This window comes from Prionailurus bengalensis, chromosome A2, assembly GCF_016509475.1.
Source record: "Prionailurus bengalensis isolate Pbe53 chromosome A2, Fcat_Pben_1.1_paternal_pri, whole genome shotgun sequence".
Taxonomy (NCBI): Eukaryota; Metazoa; Chordata; class Mammalia; order Carnivora; family Felidae; genus Prionailurus; species Prionailurus bengalensis.
This window is the reverse complement of record NC_057348.1, coordinates 53,602,057-53,621,726: the sequence shown is the minus strand read 5'-3', so window position 1 is coordinate 53,621,726 and position 19,670 is coordinate 53,602,057. Positions and strand designations below refer to the sequence as shown.

Genomic DNA, 19,670 nt, shown 5'->3' with positions numbered 1-19,670 from the left:
GGGTAAGAAACACATGCTCTGAGAAGTTTTTGTCCTGAGGCTTCCCTGCCTTTCTTAGTTGTGGGTGTTAAGGCAGATGGAGGGTTCAGAAGAGCGAAGTGAAGAAAAAATTAATTTACTGAGAATGAAAGTCAGTCCGCAGTTCCACCCCCATTTTGACAAATGTGTAGGAAAGAAGAGGGATGGAAAGAGGGCAGGGAGGGAGGAGGGAAGGAAGGAAGGGGAAGGAAATAAAAGGAAATGAGCCTGGTGGGGGGGGGAGGGGAGGGAACGCATAAGACCCAGTCTTCAAATACAACCAGCAATTTCATAATGTGGTAATTTTTAATATTAAAAGTAAATTGTAAATGTATCTTTATAAACAATATGCATAAAATAGATCTATTATTCTAAAACCTTTTCTTTTTTAAAATGCTTTTTCACAGTAAATTTTTTAGGTGTCAGATTTTCCCTCAAAATAATAGTGCAACTGGAAGAAGGAAAACGTGGTCAGTGAATTTGGACTTCTCTGCTAATACAAGTCCTTGTAAATTTCTTGTAGGAGCGGGTGGAGACTCATGTCTGTCTCTGTTTTCTTTATTACTTGCAATAGCTGCACATGTTCTGTTACAATCTGTCTGAGGTCTGTCATTTTCTGCAGCAGCTTGGCAAAGAGCTGGGAGGACTCCGGGTGGTTTAGCTTGAGCTGGAGCTCCAAGGCTTGCAGCAGGTTGTCTTGTATGTCCTCAATGGGCTTCACATTCAGCAAACCTGGGCGGTCTGGGGGAGCAGAAGAACAAGAGGTTCCGTTACAGCATTCTCTGGCCCCACATCTGAGGCATATTCAGGGAAACTACGCCCCTGTCTTTTTGTTGGCTTGTTTTGCTCTGGTTCTAAAATAAGGTGGTGAGGGAGGTTAAGTAGACAGTGGAGCAGGAGGATGGACTGAAACCAAGACTATTAGAGCTCTTTCCAGGGGCATCGCTTCCCGGCTGGGGCTAAATCTGTCTGATCAGTTGACATAACATGATGGTGGCGTAATCCTCCCCCCCGACTGAGGACTCTTCTGCCAGTATGTTTCTACTCACTCAGAAATCTCATTTTCAACTTCTGCTCGTTCCTGATGAGTCTGTTTTCTAACCTCCACTTGCTTTCTCACCACAGCTTTAGATATGCTTTTGAAACCAGCTTTGCCTTGGGGCTCCCAGGTGGCAGTTGGGTGACTGACTTCAGCTCAGGTCAAGACCTCATGGTCTGTGGGTTCGAGCCCTGTGTCAGGCTCTGTGCTGACACCTCAGAGCCTGGAGCCTGCTTCAGATTCTGTGTCTCCCTCTCTCTCTTCTCCTCCCCACCTTGTGTTCTATCAAAAATAAATAAACATTAAAAAAAAATTTTTTAAACAGCTTTGCCTTTTCCCCTTAATATAGCATGTATGTATGTATGTATATATACATATACACATATCCTTAAATAGCATATATATTTTTAATGTCTATTTTTGAAAGAGAAAGAGAAAGTGTGAGTGGGAGAGGTGTGTGGAGAGACAGAGAGAGAGAGAGAGATAGAGAATCCCAAGCAGGCTCTGTGCTGTCAGCAAAGAGCCTGATGCAGGGCTTGAAATCACACACTGTGAGATCATGACCTGAGCTGAAATCACAAGCGGGATGCTCAACCAAATGAGCCAGCCAGGCGCCCCAGCATATACATTTTCAGTGAGACAAGACATAGTTTTTAAATACTGGTATAGTTTGGAAGGATAGAGCTCCAGATTTTAATAGAGCTTTCTTCTGAGTAGTGAGGTAATTCTCACTTTCTTCTTTATACTTCCCGTATTTGAATTTTTAAACAATGAACTTAAATTACTTGTAAACTTTTCATGTTTTTCTTCATGTGGATCTTGTTAGATGAATCTTTAAACACAGTATCCTTTACTTCTTTAACTTACTTCTTTGCTTAATAGTATTCTATGCTTCTTTTTCATTATCTTTTCTAATATATCCCTGCTGGTGCTTAGAAAAAAATTATTGATTTCAGTACACTGAATATATTCCAATTTCCTAAACTCTTATCAATTCAAATAGTTTTTATCACGGATTTGTTTTTCTATTTTGGATAGACAATTACATCCACAAATAATGGTAGTTTCATTTATTTCTTCTTTTCCAGTGTTTATAATTCTCATTTCTTTTTCTTGCCATAGTGTATTGGCTAATATCTCTAATATGGTATTAAATAACAGTAGTGGTAGGAGGTATTCTTGTTTTATTCCTAACCATGAAGAAAATGATTCTTAATGGCTTACCACAACTATGAAGTTTACTGTAGATTATGGTGGATACATTTTACTCCTGGCTTTCTAAGAGTTACACAGTTTTTAATTTTTTTAAGTCAGGAATGTTGTTGCATTTCATCAAATGCTTTGAACTTTTTCTCTCTAAAGAGATGACCATATGGTTTTATCTTACTCTAGTATAGTACATTATATTCATAGATTTCCCTATACTTTTGTATTTGCTCCTATTTTGAGTTTTAAAATTTGTGACAGAAATGTCTTTTTTGTGCCATCCTTTGTCTGTTTGGTAATAAATGTTAAATAACCTTATAGACTGAGTTGATAAATTTTCCTTCTGTTTCTATGTAGTAATGATCTGTTCCTTGATGGCTTCTTGGAATTCATTGGCAGAACTCTCTGAGCCTGATGGTAAATCTCTGGCTACCTTTAATTTTTCTTCTATAGCATTTAATCTTCCTAGTGAAGAGCTTAGTCGAGATTTAGTAAAGACCTTTTACTCTTTATAAAAGTAAAATTTTTGCAATTCATATTGAAATAGAGTTGTAATGACATTCTCTCAGAATCTGAAATCTCCTATCATTTTTATTTATAATTGAATGCTTTTTATTTTGTATATTCTGTCATTTAAAAATCTGATTTGCTAAAGGCTTATCTTTTTTTTTTCTTTTTAGAGAAATACAGCTTTTGGTTTTATTAACTTTTTAAAAATTCTATTTTGTTTTCAACTTAACTAATTCATTCTTTTAACTTTCTTTAGGTTTATTTTTTTCTCTTTTCCTGGCTTCTTGAGTTGAATGCTTAATTCATTTAGTTTTAGTATTTCTTGTTTTCTGATAGATGCATTTAAAACTCTAAAGTTTCCTGAGTGTCACTTTGGTTTTACCCCATAGGCTTTGGTAAACAGTACTCATGTAGCTCTCTCCCAAATAATATGTCTTACTATTTTGATTTCATTTTTAATCTAAGAGTTATACAGAAGTGTGTTTTAAAATTTCCAAGTGGAAAGTTTTGGTGTTTGTCTTGTTTTCTAACTTCTAAGTTTATTTTCTAATTTCTAGGTTTGTTGCATTGTGGTTATCATGTAAGGTTTTCTCCGTCAAGCTCACCAGAGAGGTGCAGGATTCTTGTACATCATTCAGGACACTCACCTGACACCTTGTATTGATTCCAAATTTTAGTTCTTGAAGGCTTTTCACCTTAGCTTGTCTTCCCTTCCCTGTAAACTACGGCACTGTATAAGAGCTTTTACTTACCTTTTACTACCCTTCATCCTCTAACATCACTTTCTGGAACCATCCTTCTGTTCTGGCCATATTAAGGTATTACCATACTAAGTCCCTCAAACATCCTATTTTCTGTCATGACTGTGCTGAGGCAGATTCTGTTCCTCCTTCTTGAAATGGTCTTCCTTTCCCTTCACCCATCTTACTGACTTCAACCTATTCCTCAAAATATAAGCCCATGTCTCCTATGTCCTGGGAGCCCTCCTTGACATTATCCCTTCCTCTCCCCTGTTCTCCCAACCCCCTTTCTCTAGACCTGTTGCACCTTATAAACACTTCGATCTCTATCCTATGAGGAGATTACATTTATTGAATGGTTATCATTTTCCAAAGAATGTGCTAAGGGCTTTCTACACAATATATCATTTGATCTTCACAATAACTCCATGAGGTCAGTGTTTTATGAAGGGAAAAATGAAGATTGAGAGAGAGGTGTTAAATTTTGCCCCAAATCTGACACTTCCTAGTAAATGGCAGAGCTGATATTTGAATCTAAGTCTGTTTAATTTCAAATGCTGTATTATAAGCATATTGTACTTATAAATTGTATTGTAAGTACTGATTTCCTTCTTTATCTCTCCTTTGAGGTCATGAGGTTTCAGAGGGCAGACACTATGCCTTGATCATCTCTGAGCCTCCGGTGGAAACACAGGAAGCACTCAGTTGGCTGAGCTAATGAGCGAGAGAAGGTTGTTTTGGCTGAGTCCTGGATTGAAAAGTACAATTCTCCTGGTTGGTGAACAAGCCTAAAGACAGGATCGCTACACAATGAAGAAGTCTCCTGTAAACTGTGTTTTTCTGTGTCTAATAAACTCTAGTAACCTCTATCCACTGAGGTGAGGCATGGGAGAGAAATGTTAGACGGCCTCATGGTGAGGTTTTCAGAACTCTGAACATTCTCTTACATTAAGTTTCTTTTCATTCTTTTTTTTTTTTCCATTTTTAATTACAGATGGAAACTTTGGATCGATTCTTTCTTCTAACATCTCTAACATAACCCATTGACTGGAATAAGTATACTTTTTCTCTCTTGGCATTTAAATTTGGAACCATCAGCAAAAATCACAGGTTCTGAGGCTGAAATAAGTGATGTTGTCCTGGCTTGGATAATCGCGCCCCTCGAGGGCCTGTGCCTTTTCTCATAGTTGCCATGCAGTAATGAAAACCCTGATGCCTCAGCCTCTGACATGTCCTGGACCAATGCCTTTGGTTTCATGACTGCTGATTCTCTCCCTGACAAATGTTCCAGATTTCAACTGCCAGGGGCTATGCAAATGAATTTGCATCTCAAGTGGCAGCGTTCTGTGTGAAGGCAGGTGTTGAATGTGGCTCCTCCACCAGCTGGGACCCCACACCCTTGTGTAGAACCTCGGCTCACTGGGAAGCTGGCTCCTTACAGCCCTTTCTCCTTCTTCCTTCCTCTTGGGCAGCATCAGTCAAAACTTCTGCAGAACAGATTACATTAACCTAGTAGGCTTCATTTATCATGACAGCTCAAACAACCAAACCCTAAAACGCAGCTGATCAGGCTTGCTGGAAACACTTGGCTTCAGTGCAGTATAATGGAACTGGCTCCTCGAGGAGTGGAGAAGGGTCTGGTTTGGATTTTCAAACCCTTCTTTGGCAAGTTATTTTTTTATTATGTGACAGATGAAGTTTGGCTGAAGGGCTGAAATTCTGTGGCCACTGATTTATATTTTCTCCAGTGACAAGTTAGATCACTTACAGATCTGTCCCACTGTCCCCTTTACTGAGCCTCAGTCAAGGCAAAACAGACTGCAGTCAAGTGTAAAAAGTACTACACTCTGACCAGCTCTGTGATCCAGAGCAAGCTGTTCAAGTTCAGGGGGCCCCAATTTTCTCCTCTGTAAATACGTAATTCACATAATTAACCTGGGGAAAATACACTCAAAATTTAATTAGAAAAGTATATTTACAGGCTTACGTTTTAAATTTAAAACACTTGGCTTCTTTAAAAAAAAACAACAACCTAAAAAGCATCCTTTGGTCTTAAAGCAATCCCTAGAATCAAAGGCAAAAGGGATCTGTCAGGTTTGCTCCCCACCTTCTACCCTGTAATCAGCTACAAGGCCTTCCCTCTTCCCTCTCCCTCTTTCTCCTTCCTTTCACTTTCCTTCCACACACACTCAAACCCTTGCTGAGCTAAGCTAGGCAATCTGTCCAAGCATCCAGAGCCATCCTGGGTCCCCACCCTTTCCTCTCCACTCCTCAGTGGCTCAGTGCCTGCTAAGACCCTGTTTTTAGAAGCCCCGTCTGAGATCTCTCTACACCTTGCTGAGGGTCAGAACTGAGGTCTGGGATTGGATCAGGGTCAAGGGACCTCATTCACTGGCCTAGGCTGTCTAGAAGGCCCTTATGGGAAAGGGAGTGTTGATTCTCATACTCCAGGACACAACCCTCTAGGAAGCTGGAGTCAATTACTGGTAGTTCCTTACTCCCAGGCTGCAAAGAATTGGGAAAGCAACCTTTCTGGTCCCCACTCACACAATGCTGGAACTGATTAGCGAGGGCTGCTGATTATGAGCAAACCTATTAAACTCCCATCATACCCAGATCTGGCTCTGTTATGTGGAGAGCTATCTGAAAAAGATTTCAATTCTCTTGACTCTCCTGGGATCTGCCCACCTGGGCCAGGCATTTCCTGAACACAGATTTTCTCAGAAGGTGTCTTAGGGAAGCAGAGGGCTCCAATGGAGTCTTCAGGAGGAGAGGGAGAAAAACCAAGTAGGTGGTTTTGTCTCTATTCTAAGAGCTGCTGTTAAAGCTTTGGTCTTTTGGCTTTCTGAAATAGAGTAATCTGAAAAGGACTATATCCAGGGGATTCAGAAAAAAAAAGAAGTCTGATAGCTGGGTAGTTGTAAACTGATCCACGGACAATGAAACACCTTAGTTCAGGTGCCCGGTGAAAACCAAAGGGGAGGTAGGACTTCCTTTTACACTTCCTCTCCAATGTCCTTTATTCCATTCTTCCAAAGTTCACAGATGTGCTATAAAGAGCAGTGGATTTGGAAACTGAAGACTTGATTTGAGTCCTGTATCACTTCCACTTAGTTTCTGTATGATTCTGGACAGGTCCTCTAATATTTCTGGGTTTTGGCTTAATTTTTTTTAGAACAGTGCTGTTTCTTTCATAAGGTTCTGGTGAGAATGAGCTACGTACTGGGGCTTTGTAAGATATTATTATTCTCTCGGTTTGTGCAAATAAAGGCAGTTTCCACAGGGATGGGGTCAGGAGTATAAGCAGGGTTGGGCTGGCATTTACACAGTTGGGAAATGGAAGATTTCTGAACTGCTCCTGGTAGGAGCACAAATTCAGGGGCACTAGAAGATAATTCCTGATGCAGACCCATGTTTGAGGGGTTTGGGCAGATTCTCATTCTTGTAGTTGAATGCATATAAGCAAGACAGTCTAAGAGCAATAATAAAACAAGGAAGCCATTGGTGCCTCAATTTACTTGTTCCTTGAAGTGATGGTGTTAGGGATTCTGCAATACTTTTCTGATCTATCGGAATCATGGTGAGCATTAGGCAAAACTGTGAATTCAGCCAACTTCACCTTTGCTAAACTATGGTATGGCCTGTAGCAATTCCCTCCCACATTCCTACCCTTGGGGGGAAAAATATTGTAAGAAAGTTTCACATGTATGCTTCTTTTCATATTTAATTTTCAATTGGAGCTTGATGGAGTGCAGTGATTCTCAACTTTGGTTACACACTGAAATCATGTGGAAAGATTAAAAACCCACCAACTAACACCTGGGCCCCATCTCTAGAGATTCTTATTTTCTTGGCCTGGGGTATGACCTTGAGCTTTTAAAAGCTCCCTGGTGATTCTGATGCACAGGCAAGAGTAAGCACTCCTGCCTTAATGAGAAGCAGTTGAAATCCTAGCCTTAAAACTTACTTACTGGGTAACGTTGAGCAAATTTCTTAACCTTTTTGTACCCCAGTTTCCTCACTTAAAAAATGGAGACATAAAGGGGCACCTGGGTGGCTCAGTTGGCTAAGCGTCTGACTTGGGCGCAGGTCATGATCTCACGGTCTATGAGTTTGAGGCCTGCGTCGGGCTCTGTGCTGACAGCTCAGAGCCTGGAGCCTGCTTCAGATTCTGTGTTTCCCTCTGTCTCTGCCCCTCCCCCACTCATGCTCTGTCTCTCTCTCAAAAATAAATAAACATTAAAAAAAATGGAGACATAAGAGTAGTCCAACTCATAGATGGAAAGCTCTTAGCGCAGTGCCTGACACATAGTAAGGTAGCTATTTCTTTTTTTTTTTTTTTTCAACGTTTATTTATTTTTGGGACAGAGAGAGACAGAGCATGAACGGGGGAGGGGCAGAGAGAGAGGGAGACACAGAATCGGAAACAGGTTCCAGGCTCTGAGCCATCAGCCCAGAGCCTGACGCAGGGCTCGAACTCACAGACCGCAAGATCGTGACCTGGCTGAGGTCGGACGCTTAACTGACTGCGCCACCCAGGCACCCCGTAAGGTAGCTATTTCTAATAGTATAATGTCACTTTCCTCTTTTTCCTTCCTACCTTTCTTCTCTCATTTCTCTGATTTTCCTGGGTACTCTATATTTCCTGTTCTTTCCCCCTCAATTGCTCCCTTCTTCTCAGCCATCTCTCCATTCCCTCTTCCAGATGTTATTCCCCTTTCCACTCCTGGAGCTGCACCTTGCTGGAGATTTGGTATTAGGAATCCTAGCAGGGCAAGCCTAAATTAATCAGAAGGCTGCACTATGGATGACTTTAGCAGCAAGGCAGTTGATGGTGGCTGTCTGGGCAAGGGGACAACAGAACTAGCAGATATTGTAAACGTGTTATCAAACAGATAAAGATCTTCTGTAACGAGCATATTCTGCCATGAAGGCACATGTAGCCAGCAGAGTCCTTTATTCTGGAGTGGGTTAACACTCTAACATTTTTCTGATTAATGCTTTCTCTATGTCCAAATGACAACCACTCCTCACAACAATAACACATATGATGTGGCCAAGATGGTGAAAGGGGATAACCACCATGATGAAACCAAGCCAGGCGTATTTTCTTTTATCTGGCCATTGAGTAGCCATTCCACACCAACTTCCCTCATCTTAAACACTCACCTACTCAAAAGCCACCTCTCCAACTATGGCAGTAAACACAAAGGTACCTAATAACAGGTGGGTAGCACTTTCTTCTTTGCTGTCCTCAAAGCTCTTTGCATTGCTCAATGGTACCTCCATGGAGTGAAATGAGCTTGGGCTCAGTTTTATTTCCAGGTCTTTCAGAATGGAAATTTTACTTGAGATTTCCATCCTGCCCTTGGGAAGTCCTTGCTTTCCTGTCTTCCTTCACCCTGGAGTTAGGGTTCCCTGTTCTAGTCATTCAAGGTTGCTCAAATGAAGCTCAGCCACACGGTTTGCTCCCCTTCTCTGTGTCAGAGCCAGGAGAGCAGTGTGTTCTTCCTTTGAGCCGAGGGATATAGATAAATTTCTGCTCCTTCTATGTCCAACACTGGATCAGGACTGGAAATGGGGGGTGGGTGGGAGGTAGAGGAAGAAGGCTGGACAGGAAAAGATGAAGGAGAGTGATTTCTTCTTTCTCATCAAGTCGGACACACTCCTGTTCCAAATCCAACCACTCTTCCTTACTTCCTTAACCTCTAGAAATGCCAATAACCAAACATAAAAGTTCTCTGCAACACTCCATGTCTTCCTTTCCGATGTTTTTGAGAAGAGCCTGTGATCTCAAAACATAGCTGTGATCTCTAACTAACCTCAAAAATGACCTCTCAACATCTAATGGCCCAAAACTTTATCAGAATTTTGGGAGTGTGGAAACTCATCACTCTCCTGCTGCTATTCTCTGTCTCTTTGAGGGGCAAGGGGGCTTAGAGTTGTCCCCTTAGCTTGTCAGGCCACTCCCCCTTCCTCCAGTGTCTCTTTCCCTTGGGGTTTTGTTCTCAATCCACAACTAATCCCCTTAAAGTGATAGCTGATACAAGGGATTAGCTGATAGCTCCCTGGGGGCATTTATATTGCGATAAGGGATTTAAGAATGTCTGTTGGTGGAACTGCAAGCAATACGACTGGCAGGATTGCTGTGGAGCTACTTCAAATTCTATCATGGTGGGGGGGGAGGAGGGAAAATGAGCATTTACTGTGTGCTTACCATGTCCCAGGCATTGTGCCAGAGCCTTCACGTAATGTTATTTCATTTACTTAAGGTACTGATAAGGAAATTAGGGCCCAGGGAGGTAAATAATCGAGTGAAATCATACATCTAGTAAGTGGTGGAGGAGGGGGTGGGGTTTGAACTCAGGGCTGTCTACGTGAGTCCAATGTTTTCCAATGCCCCATCCTGCGTCTTCTGGCTTTCTTATTTGTGAAGCTGGAAAGACCCTTGAAAGGTGCTTTCCCTGGGAGTGCATGATTCCTTCACAACCTGTGCTGGCCTCTCTGTGATAAGTGACTTGAACCAGCCCTCAAGTTTCATTCTTCTTCACTTGCAGATGATCAGTCTGAATGTCTTGGTGAATTGTGCCAGTCTGGAAGGCTGCCTGGGGTCACCCAGAGTTTAAACACACATTGTGAGAACCCAAAATGATAAAGTGCTCCAAAAAGCAGCCCACTGACTGACTGACTGAACCTTTTCCAAGACTGCTGGTGCGGTGACAGGAATGACTCAGCAGTTTGGCTTTCAATCCCATGTCTGTCACTGAGGTCAAACACAATCGTGTGCTCACTTACTAAGATGATTCCAGCCTACCAGGCCCAGGGTGAGGAAGAGATGGTATTTCTGAGCAATCACAGAGAAAGATGCTTCTATGGCCTACAATCAACAGAAGCCTGTGTGTGTGTGTGTGTGTGTGTGTGTGTGTGTGTGTGTGTGCGCGCGCGCGCGCGCGCGTGCGCTCATGTGTACTCATGTATTTTTTTTTAAGTTTTTCAGATGATTCTAGTAGGGTTCATCTTCTCCCTGTCTCCCCATCCCCCTGCCAGCTCTTTGTTTTTTAGAATTTGCATGCCAGTTGAGAACTCATAGATATACCTCATCTCTGTCCAAACCAAGTCTACAAAGGTTATGAAAAGAGTGGTCTAAAGGGACATTTCCTAATTGAGTCACTATTCAGAGCCATCCTGGTCATCTCACAAGGGTCTCCCACTGGTCATGGCAGCACTGTGGGAAGAGCAGAAGAGACGAACGCCATACACTATGTAGACACAGTGTAGGTGCCCATTAAACATTTTTCAGTTAAAATGAATGCTATTGGGGCACCTGGGTGGCTCAGTCGGTTGAGCATCCGACTTCGGCTCAGGTCATGATCTCGTGGTCCGTGAGTTCGAGCCCCGCATCAGGCTCTGTGCTGACAGCTCAGAGCCTGGAGCCTGTTTCAGATTCTGTGTCTCCCTCTCTCTCTGACCCTCCCCCGTTCATGCTCTGTCTCTGTCTCAAAAATAAATAAACGTTAAAAAAAAACAAAAAAAAATGAATGCTATTACTTTCTGACACCATCATGGCCCAGATGAGAGATCTGAACCACATAATAACATTCTTCAACTGTCCTACTGAGGGCTTAGAAACATGAGAAATCATATGTCCTTGTTTATTCTCAATATCATGAGAAAGAAGTTAGAAAAACAACTTTTACCACTTAGGCAGCAGCCTGAGTCTTGTACAAAAAACTGTATGGATAAAATAGCTGGATATTTAATTGGCATAGGAGGGTAAGTCTTAAACTATTTTGGGTTGTCTCCTCCCAGTTAACTAAGGATGATGCTAACAGACAAAGAAGATGTGGGGGCCACTGGGCCCTGCAGAATCAGAGGTCTCGGGGTTTCCTCAAGAAAAGTGGAGGCCCAATCAGGCACCTGTACTCTGTCTTCTGTTTAGAGAAGTGCTATACTGTTCATTCTGACTTACAGAAATAGCTCTGCAGAAAATGGAAAGATTACAAATGAGCTGGAAATAGCCTCAAGGTTTTGAGGGGCAGTTAGGGATGGGGAAGAGAAATGAAACATTCAAACTCAGAGTCCTCAAACCCTGTGTCTATGAACTGGCATGAAGTGTTTGCAGCTACAGCTGAATGAATGTTCATTTGATTGTTTCTGACTGACAAGATGAAATTAAGTTACTGGGTGATATTTTAACAATTCAAAATTTCTCTCATAAATTTTTTCTGCAACACTTAGCTGTTAAAACCTGGCTGGTAGGATGGTACCTGATTAAGAACAAATGTATTCACTCTGTTACTTAAAGCTTATTGCCAATTTTTGTGGTGAGTGCTATATCCAGTGCCATTGTTTCCAAAGGCCATGCTACCTGAACAAGTTTAAGAACATAGTACCAGTCTTCAGTGTTATACCGGGCCCAGTTCCTTCCCACAGCAATTTTCAAACTTAGGGTGTAATTTTGTTAGGTTAAAAGGGTATCTCAAGGGCTTTGGATATTATTAAGTAATATCTGGACTAAAACATGAAAACTCTTGATTGAAATATTCAGAGGCAAAATGAAATGGGCAGTTTTTGATAACTGCACCAAACTCCCAGATCAAGGTAATTAACTGGGATGCTTCCACATCCCAATACACAGAAGGGTATCAGTTTTAAGGTCAGAGAGACCTAGGTCTGAACCTTGGCCTCACCACTTAGTGGCTCTGTGACCTTGGGCAAGTTGCTTAATCTCTCTAAACTTGTTTTCACCATTTGTAAAATGGAGATAATAACAGACTTTGCAGAGCTGCAGGAAAGGTTAAACAAGGATTACTGCATGTGCGTAAAGTGCTCAATATATACTGGCACATGGTGAAGTATTCAATAAATGGTAGCTGCTATTACTATTACTATTATTATTATTATTATTATTTGACTATTATGCATTCAACATGCACCTAGTAAGTATATATTCTGAACTAGATGCTGTCCTTTGATTCTAATTCCAACAAATTAAAAAAAATATATATATATATACACACACACATATATAGTCATAACTAAGGGTAAGAAACAGAAGCCTCAGGTTACTGACCTGATAGAACTAAGACTCACTCAATTGTCTCAGAATATCTACTCTTCCTTGATCTGCAGATGTACAGCCATGAGAACAATTCCCCTTTCTTGTACCCTGTTCTCCCTGCCCCCTACCCTCTCAACAGCAGAAACACATAGCAACACTCCAAGAACAGTTGGAGTCCAAAGTTGCCTCACCGAGAAAGAACATGGCTGGGATTGCTGGAAGAGGAAGGAGCTGCTATAGAGGTGGTTTGCGTAACTAAGCCAGACTCAAGAGGGTAAATGAGGAGGCTGATGATTTACCATCTGTGGCCACTGTATCAATATTTACAGCCTCTCTGTCATTAGGATGACGGTGGCAATATGCCTCAAAAAATATATTGTAAAACCCACTGAATTTCCTCCCCCCTGTCCTGGAAGTTGGGGAAGAACTGTAATGGATTCCAAACTGTTCTGAATTAACAAAAAGAGCTTTTTCCTGTTGCAGAGTTCCAGCTGGAACCTTCCTATGCTTTTCTTCACTGAACAGCAAATGCTCAAGGGGGCAAAGTGTCCAATGGAGTGTCCTGGAGCTTGTCAGCTTTACTGAGCTTTACACTTGGCTGTGGTTGCTGGGTAGTTTTGGGAGTTTGCTAGCGTGGCTGGCATGAAGCTGTGGCGCCAGTTGCAAACATGCCCCTTGCTGGAGGCAGTTTTATTACTCTTGACACCACCCATCCTAGAGGGAGCAAGGGAAGCTGTTACTTATCACGACTACTGAGGAAGCATGACTTCTAAATTATGGGCCCATATCTTACGGAGTATTGTGTAGACAGCACAGGTTGCGGCCACCAACACAAGTGTAAGAAGGGTGACCAGGATCCACTAGCCAGGTGGAAGGGGACAGGGTGTGTGGCAGAGAGAGCACTCTGAGGTGACAGGACACCTGGGTTTCAGCCCTAGTTCCACGGCTCACTAGTTGTTCAATCTCAGACAAATTACTTAAGTCTACGAGCCTCGCTTTTCCTTCTATGAAATGAGAATAAAAACACACAAAAATTCTCAGGATCTAATAAGAGAACGTATACGAAATGCTGTTGAAAACGTATGAAGTGCTGTCCTTTGTCTGATTCTACAGTGTTGTTCTTTTTAGTCCCATTTTTTTCTTGCCTTGAGCTCAGAGGAGAAAGAGAGAGAGGAGAAAAACTTGAGAAGAACTAGGTCATCTTTCTCAGCTAGCTTGGTTTGACAGCTGAGTAGACAGCCAAAGATGCTAAGCACCAGGCCAATCTAACTACCAAATCTAACAGTATCAGCAGTTTCTATGGTTGAAGTTGAATGACAGTGATCTTACTATAGCAACTCCAGTTTCCTCAGCAAATACTTAGTTGGGTCAAATCAGATACTTTCACCCCCCCAAAAAAAATCCTCTTTGTTCTTCTGGGGACCCTTTGCCCTTAATCTCCCTAATTCCCAACCACTTCACTCTTACATGATGCCCATCTCCCCATACTCCCTTCAGTCTAGGGTCATGATGCCTTCACCAGAATGAAACTCTTCGGTGATTTTAAGGCTAGCTCAGAATGAGGTCAATGGGACCCCTGCCAAAGAAGCTCTTCATTCTGAAGCAATCCATAGACTTCAATGTAAACTAAAGAGGAGAAAATGATCACTCTTGTTAAGATTATGTAGGATCAGAAATTTGTTTACTGGATCAAAGCCTCTTGTCTATATGAATGTTCTTCTTTTCTGGAAAACCCAGGATGGGAAAAAAAAAATAACTGAGAAATTACATGTTGTACTCTAATAAACCACAATCTGAGATACTGATCTCACTATACTACAGATAACTGGGATTCTGATCTTACTGGAGTCCAGTCTCTGGACTGGAAAGGCTTTGAGCAGTTCTTTCTCTGACCTATACCCAATCGGCTTCTCTGAGTAAAGAAGAGAATCAAATTCCTGTGTGTTGAGCAAACATGGGGTCCAGTTTATTCATTCTTATCTACTGCCTGTAGGTAGACTTCATCTACAAAAGCAAACTTTGGTCAGGGAAGGATTTGCCTTTTGTGATATGGAAACCAGTCAATGGTTAATTCTATTTTTAAAAGGAAGTCTAAAATTATTCACAGGGTTTTCTTCTCATTATAACCACAGGTATTAGATTTTAATCTATGGCTGGCAGCTACCTTCAGATTTCTTTCATTGTTGTCAGGATCCAATAAGATCTGGATATTGGCTACTGTTAAAGTAGTCTGTAGAAGACCAAAAGTAATTCATTTTTACAGCATCTATATTTAAATTGTACCATTTAAAATTTTCATAATTAAAAGCCAAAGCCTGCAGTATCTATTAAACTGAATCAAGGTATTCAGTTATTTTTTTTAACCAATTAATGAAAAATCTAAAGCCTAACGAATCACTTTTTTTTTTTAATAATCTAGCTTTTAAATAATCTGTGAGTTATGGGCAGTAATAGCATCTTTTTCTAGATGAAAACACCCTATTCTTTCACATGCCTGTAAAACAATACTGCTCAGGTTCAAAAGTTCAGAATTATCATGACTGTTTCTTGTCTATCCTTCCCCAGCTAGAAATTAATCATGTTGAATGGCTTATTTCAAATGCCTCTGTTAGTGTATGTCTATGGTGGGAATACAAACTGGTATAAATGTTGTGGAGAACAATCTGGCAGTGATGTGACAAAAAGACTTAAAAATATTTATGGCCAGGGTGCCTGGGTGGCTCAGTTGGTTAAGCGTTCAACTTTGGCTCAGGTCATGATCTCATGGTTTGTGGGTTTGAGCCCCACATCGGGCTCTGGGCTGACAGCTCAGAGCCTGGAGTCTGCTTCAGATTCTGTGTCTCCCTCTCTCTCTGCCCCATCTCCATTCATGCTCTGCTTCTCTCTGTCTTTAATGTAAATAAAACATTAAAAGATATATATTCATGGCCATCTACCCTGCAATTCCACTTCTGGTAATTTAGAATGAGAAAATAATTTGGGGGGATGCCTAGGTGGCTCAGTCAGTTAAACATCTGACTCTTGATTTTGGCTCACGTCATGATCTCATGGTTTGTGAGATGGAACCCTGCACTGGGCTCTGAGCTGGGCATGGAGCCTGCTTGGCATTCTCTCTCTCTCTCTCTCTCTCTCTCTCTCTCTGTCCCTCCCCTGCTCATAAAGGAGCATGCATGTTCTCTCTCTCTCTGAGGAAATAAACTTAAAAAAAAAAAGAAAGGAATTTGGAATTTGGACAGAAATTTACATATAAGAATGGTCACTAAAACACAAATTTAGAACACATATTCAATAATTTTCTATATTCTTCTTTATAGGTTTTGTAATAAATTATAAGTAACCATAAATAAAGAGATAATTTAGCATGTAATGGTCCTTTATAAAATGGAATATTTCCCAGTCACTAGAATGGTAGTATATGTGTGTGTGTGTATACATACATATACATATACACATACACATATACATATATATGGTACCACATGCATAGATACTTTCCAGGAGGAGAAATGGGGCTTTGTTAATCTTATTTTATTCTGAGGACAAAGACTTTTACTTTTCACTCAGACCTTTCTGTACTCTTTCAATTATGAAATGACCATGTATTACTTTTATTTTCAAAAATTAATAAAATATATTAACAAAGAGTATGTAACAACATGATTGGGGAAATGATTAAGTGAATAAAAGGAATAAAACATGGTATATATGGTATGCTTAGGAAAAATCTCAGAAATATATCAAATATTAATAAATCTGTTTTTCACTAAAAGTAAAATGTGCCTCAAAATATTAGCTAAGCAATATCAACTTGTTTTTCTCAACTGGGTTTTCAAAATTTAAGCTTTTTCTCCTAATGAACCTCAAATAAATTAGAATCTCATTCTTCTTTGCTGAATTAGTCATGGATCCTGGGAGGATCAAGGGTTGATCTGTTTAAATAGATTCAGTGAAGATATTAAAACATGCTGGATGGTAGTTTTTGTTACATTAAATATAATCCCCAAAATGTCACTTTTAAATGTGTTACAACTTGACACTGTACTGCAGGCTCCAGAGTTAACCTGCGCTGTATGTGTTATCTATTTGCACCCAAGTCATGTAAAGGGCAGTATTACTGTAGACTCTGGAGCCAGACTGCCAGAGTTCATAATTCTGGCTCCATCTTGTGTTAGCTGGGTAACTCTGGGCAAGTGATTGAACCTTTCAGTGCTCCGGTTTCCTCATTTGCAAAATGGTACTTACCTCACTGGGTTGAGAGAATTAAGTGAATGTGTATTAAGCACATAGAATACTGCCTTGGACACAGTAGGTACTTAATAAGTGTTTGCTATTATTATTATTATTATTATTATTATTATTATTATTAACACATGATGCACCTAATTTTAGAAGCACTCTGCTCCCAAGTAATTGGACAACAAAGGATGACAGAAGGCACCGTGTTCTTAACAATACCTTGGACAGTTATACGCAGCTTTCATCTATAGGACAATCAAACCCCTCTCCCTCCCACCACGTCAGCTTTTGCCAGATGATATTTTGTAGAGTACATACAAAAAGCTCACCTGAAGTCCATTTCAGTAACGAAAACTCATTGCTTTTAAGCAATTGTTTGTAAACAAATTTTATAAAGAGAAACGACAGTAAAACTTTCTTCTACTTAAGCTGGAAACGTTTGGAGAAGCCAATGAAAGTAGCATTTAGTAGAAAATCTGGCTTTTGGAGTTGGTTAGTTAGATCATGTACTTACAAGGACAAAATTACAATGAACTGCTAAATAACTCAATTTATTTCTCTGTGTGCTCTTTGGTTCAGGTTGTATTCTTAATCACAACTAACCATCTCACAAAGGAACTTTCAGGGAAGCCATCAGAGAAGATTTCTGGAAATCAGGTAGATTTCCTGAGAGAGTGGGCAGAAGTCAGTAGATAAATATTCCTTGATTCCTGATATTAGGAATGCAATTTAAAGTAATATCTTCCTGATGGTAGGGCAGAAACAAAATCTGCCCCAAACCAGTTAGTTGTGCTTTCTCTATGCTAAGTGAGCACTGACTGAAGCAAAGTTGTACATGTCATTACTTAAATGAAATGAAGAATATATTGGACTTCTGGAGAGAAGGGAAGGGAAGGGCATTTGTTTTCCATGTTTGGATTGGACTTGAAAAAATATTATGAAGGAAAAAAAAAAAAAGCCTGGGTTGCTGACAGCCTTTAAACTGCAAAGTTGTGATATTCTTTCCTGCTATTTTACCTGTGTAGTGATGCTCTCATGGCATTAGATCATTGGCATTTTCTGTAGCAAAATGCAGTAAGTACAGAGGAAAGGACGAATGCTAAGGGGAGTCAAAATTCTTTCAGCCATCCCACCACAATCCCACCCCCTTTCACAGAAGATAAGAAGATGAATCTTACCTCCACTGAGAATAATGACGGCTATAAATATTGCCAAGTCGCTGTCATCTAATTCCAGTGCATTGAACTTCACAGCAAACTCAAACTTGGGCTCCATAAAGTCACCAAAGGGTTTTCTCAGGCTCTTTAGAAACTCCCTTGTCATGAATCCTTGGCCCTCTGATATGAGAACCCCATCTTTATTCATCAAGGAGGCCAGCATCGTGTAAATGATCTCATGGACACCATATTTTAGGAGAGTTACTTGGTCATTCAAGTCAAGGTTTACAAAACCAGGGATACTTTTGGCATACTCTGTGATCTCCTGCACAGCTTCCACTGAGCGGAACTGACACCCCTGAAAGATGCGAATGGCCACTTCTTTGCTCTGCTCTTGCAAGGGGGTGATGTGTTTGAACTTGATTTTATCTTCTCCCATCATTAAGGAATTCATGTCATAGATAACAAATGGCTGCAAAAAAAGGGAGAAAAGGTAGTTGAGTTGGAGATTTCTAATTTAGGGTGAACAACCTTACCAGTTTCTTTATACACATTTGCTTTGTTAATTAGAATCTTTAAGGTCAAAAATACTTTATGAGAAAATACTCTTAACTCTTGATTATTCCTCCTAATTGTCTTCTGGATCCAAACATATTTTACCAAGCTTGGTCTTCTTTTCTTTCAGCTTATACTGCAACAGTTTACCTATGACTGGCTAAGAGTTCAAATTTTGTTGTTTGGAGAGTCTTTGTTGCTGACTTTTAAAATCATACAAAATGCGTTGTTTATTTTGGCTTTCAATAGAATGTGTTTTTAACCTTCTTTCAATAAAAAACAAATCATTTCGGCAACTCAGGGTTGAATACATCCACTTGAACATAAAGTAATCTTGCAGTTTTAGATTAAATCTACTCAGATCTCAAATGAAACGCAGTGTGCATGTAAAATATACTTATAACTAAAAAGAAATCAGTCTGAAAGCAGATGAGAAATACCAAGCCAAGAAAATGTCTATTTCTTTTCTTAATGCTCTGGAAGCAATCTGTTTTAGAAACAGCCAGATGTTTAAAGCCTGTGGGTAAGTGCTGCATAAAGTGGCAAAATTAAAAAAGGGTTTTGAACTTATTTTTCAAAATATCTGTCCTTAAAGGTCAAATAATCAATAAAACACATGGATCAGTCTATTCAAGTTTGCAATAGGCTGCCTTCAAGCGCAAGTTGTTAGTCATTAAGTGATCTTTCTCTTTCATTTCCTTGTATAGAACTGACCAAAGGGTTATGGTCATTGTGAAATCCTCTGGCTAATCTGATTGAGAAGGGGCAGCATTTTACATACATTGGAAATACTGAACTATAGAAGTTAAGCCTCAATCCCATTCAAATAAGCGTATACTCGAAAACACTGGAAGAAGAGTTGAGGGTATTTGGCTTATAGCTTGGATTCTGTAGTTAACTATGTGACTTTAGGAAAGTACTTTATCTTTCTTAGGCTCAAATTTCCCAACTGAGGGGGTTGGATTAAGCTGGATATTTCCATTTCTTCTCTTGAAGATATTCTAGTTGCATTTCTCAGAAGCTGTGTGTGTGGTGTGTATGTGGATTTGTGTGAGTGTGCATGTATATGCATGCACACTGAACATGACATTTCTCTTAAGCAGAGATGCTCAGAATTCCCTCCTGATGGGCAAGAGGAAGCAACAGAA

General features: G+C 40.4%; 1 protein-coding gene across 5 annotated transcripts in view; it reads right to left on the bottom strand.

Annotated features, from left to right (window-relative positions):
- Window positions 1-305: 305 nt before the first annotated feature.
- PPARG (peroxisome proliferator activated receptor gamma) overlaps window positions 306-19,670 on the bottom strand; it is a 135,490-nt gene continuing 116,125 nt past the window's right edge. For all 5 annotated transcript variants that reach the window (XM_043588149.1, XM_043588147.1, XM_043588150.1 and 2 more), the window contains 2 exons: window positions 17,989-18,439; window positions 306-759 (listed from right to left, as the gene is read on the bottom strand). In XM_043588149.1, coding sequence (XP_043444084.1) covers window positions 512-759; window positions 17,989-18,439 — 699 coding nt within the window. In that variant the 3' untranslated portion in view covers window positions 306-511. The remainder of the gene's footprint in view (window positions 760-17,988; window positions 18,440-19,670) is intronic.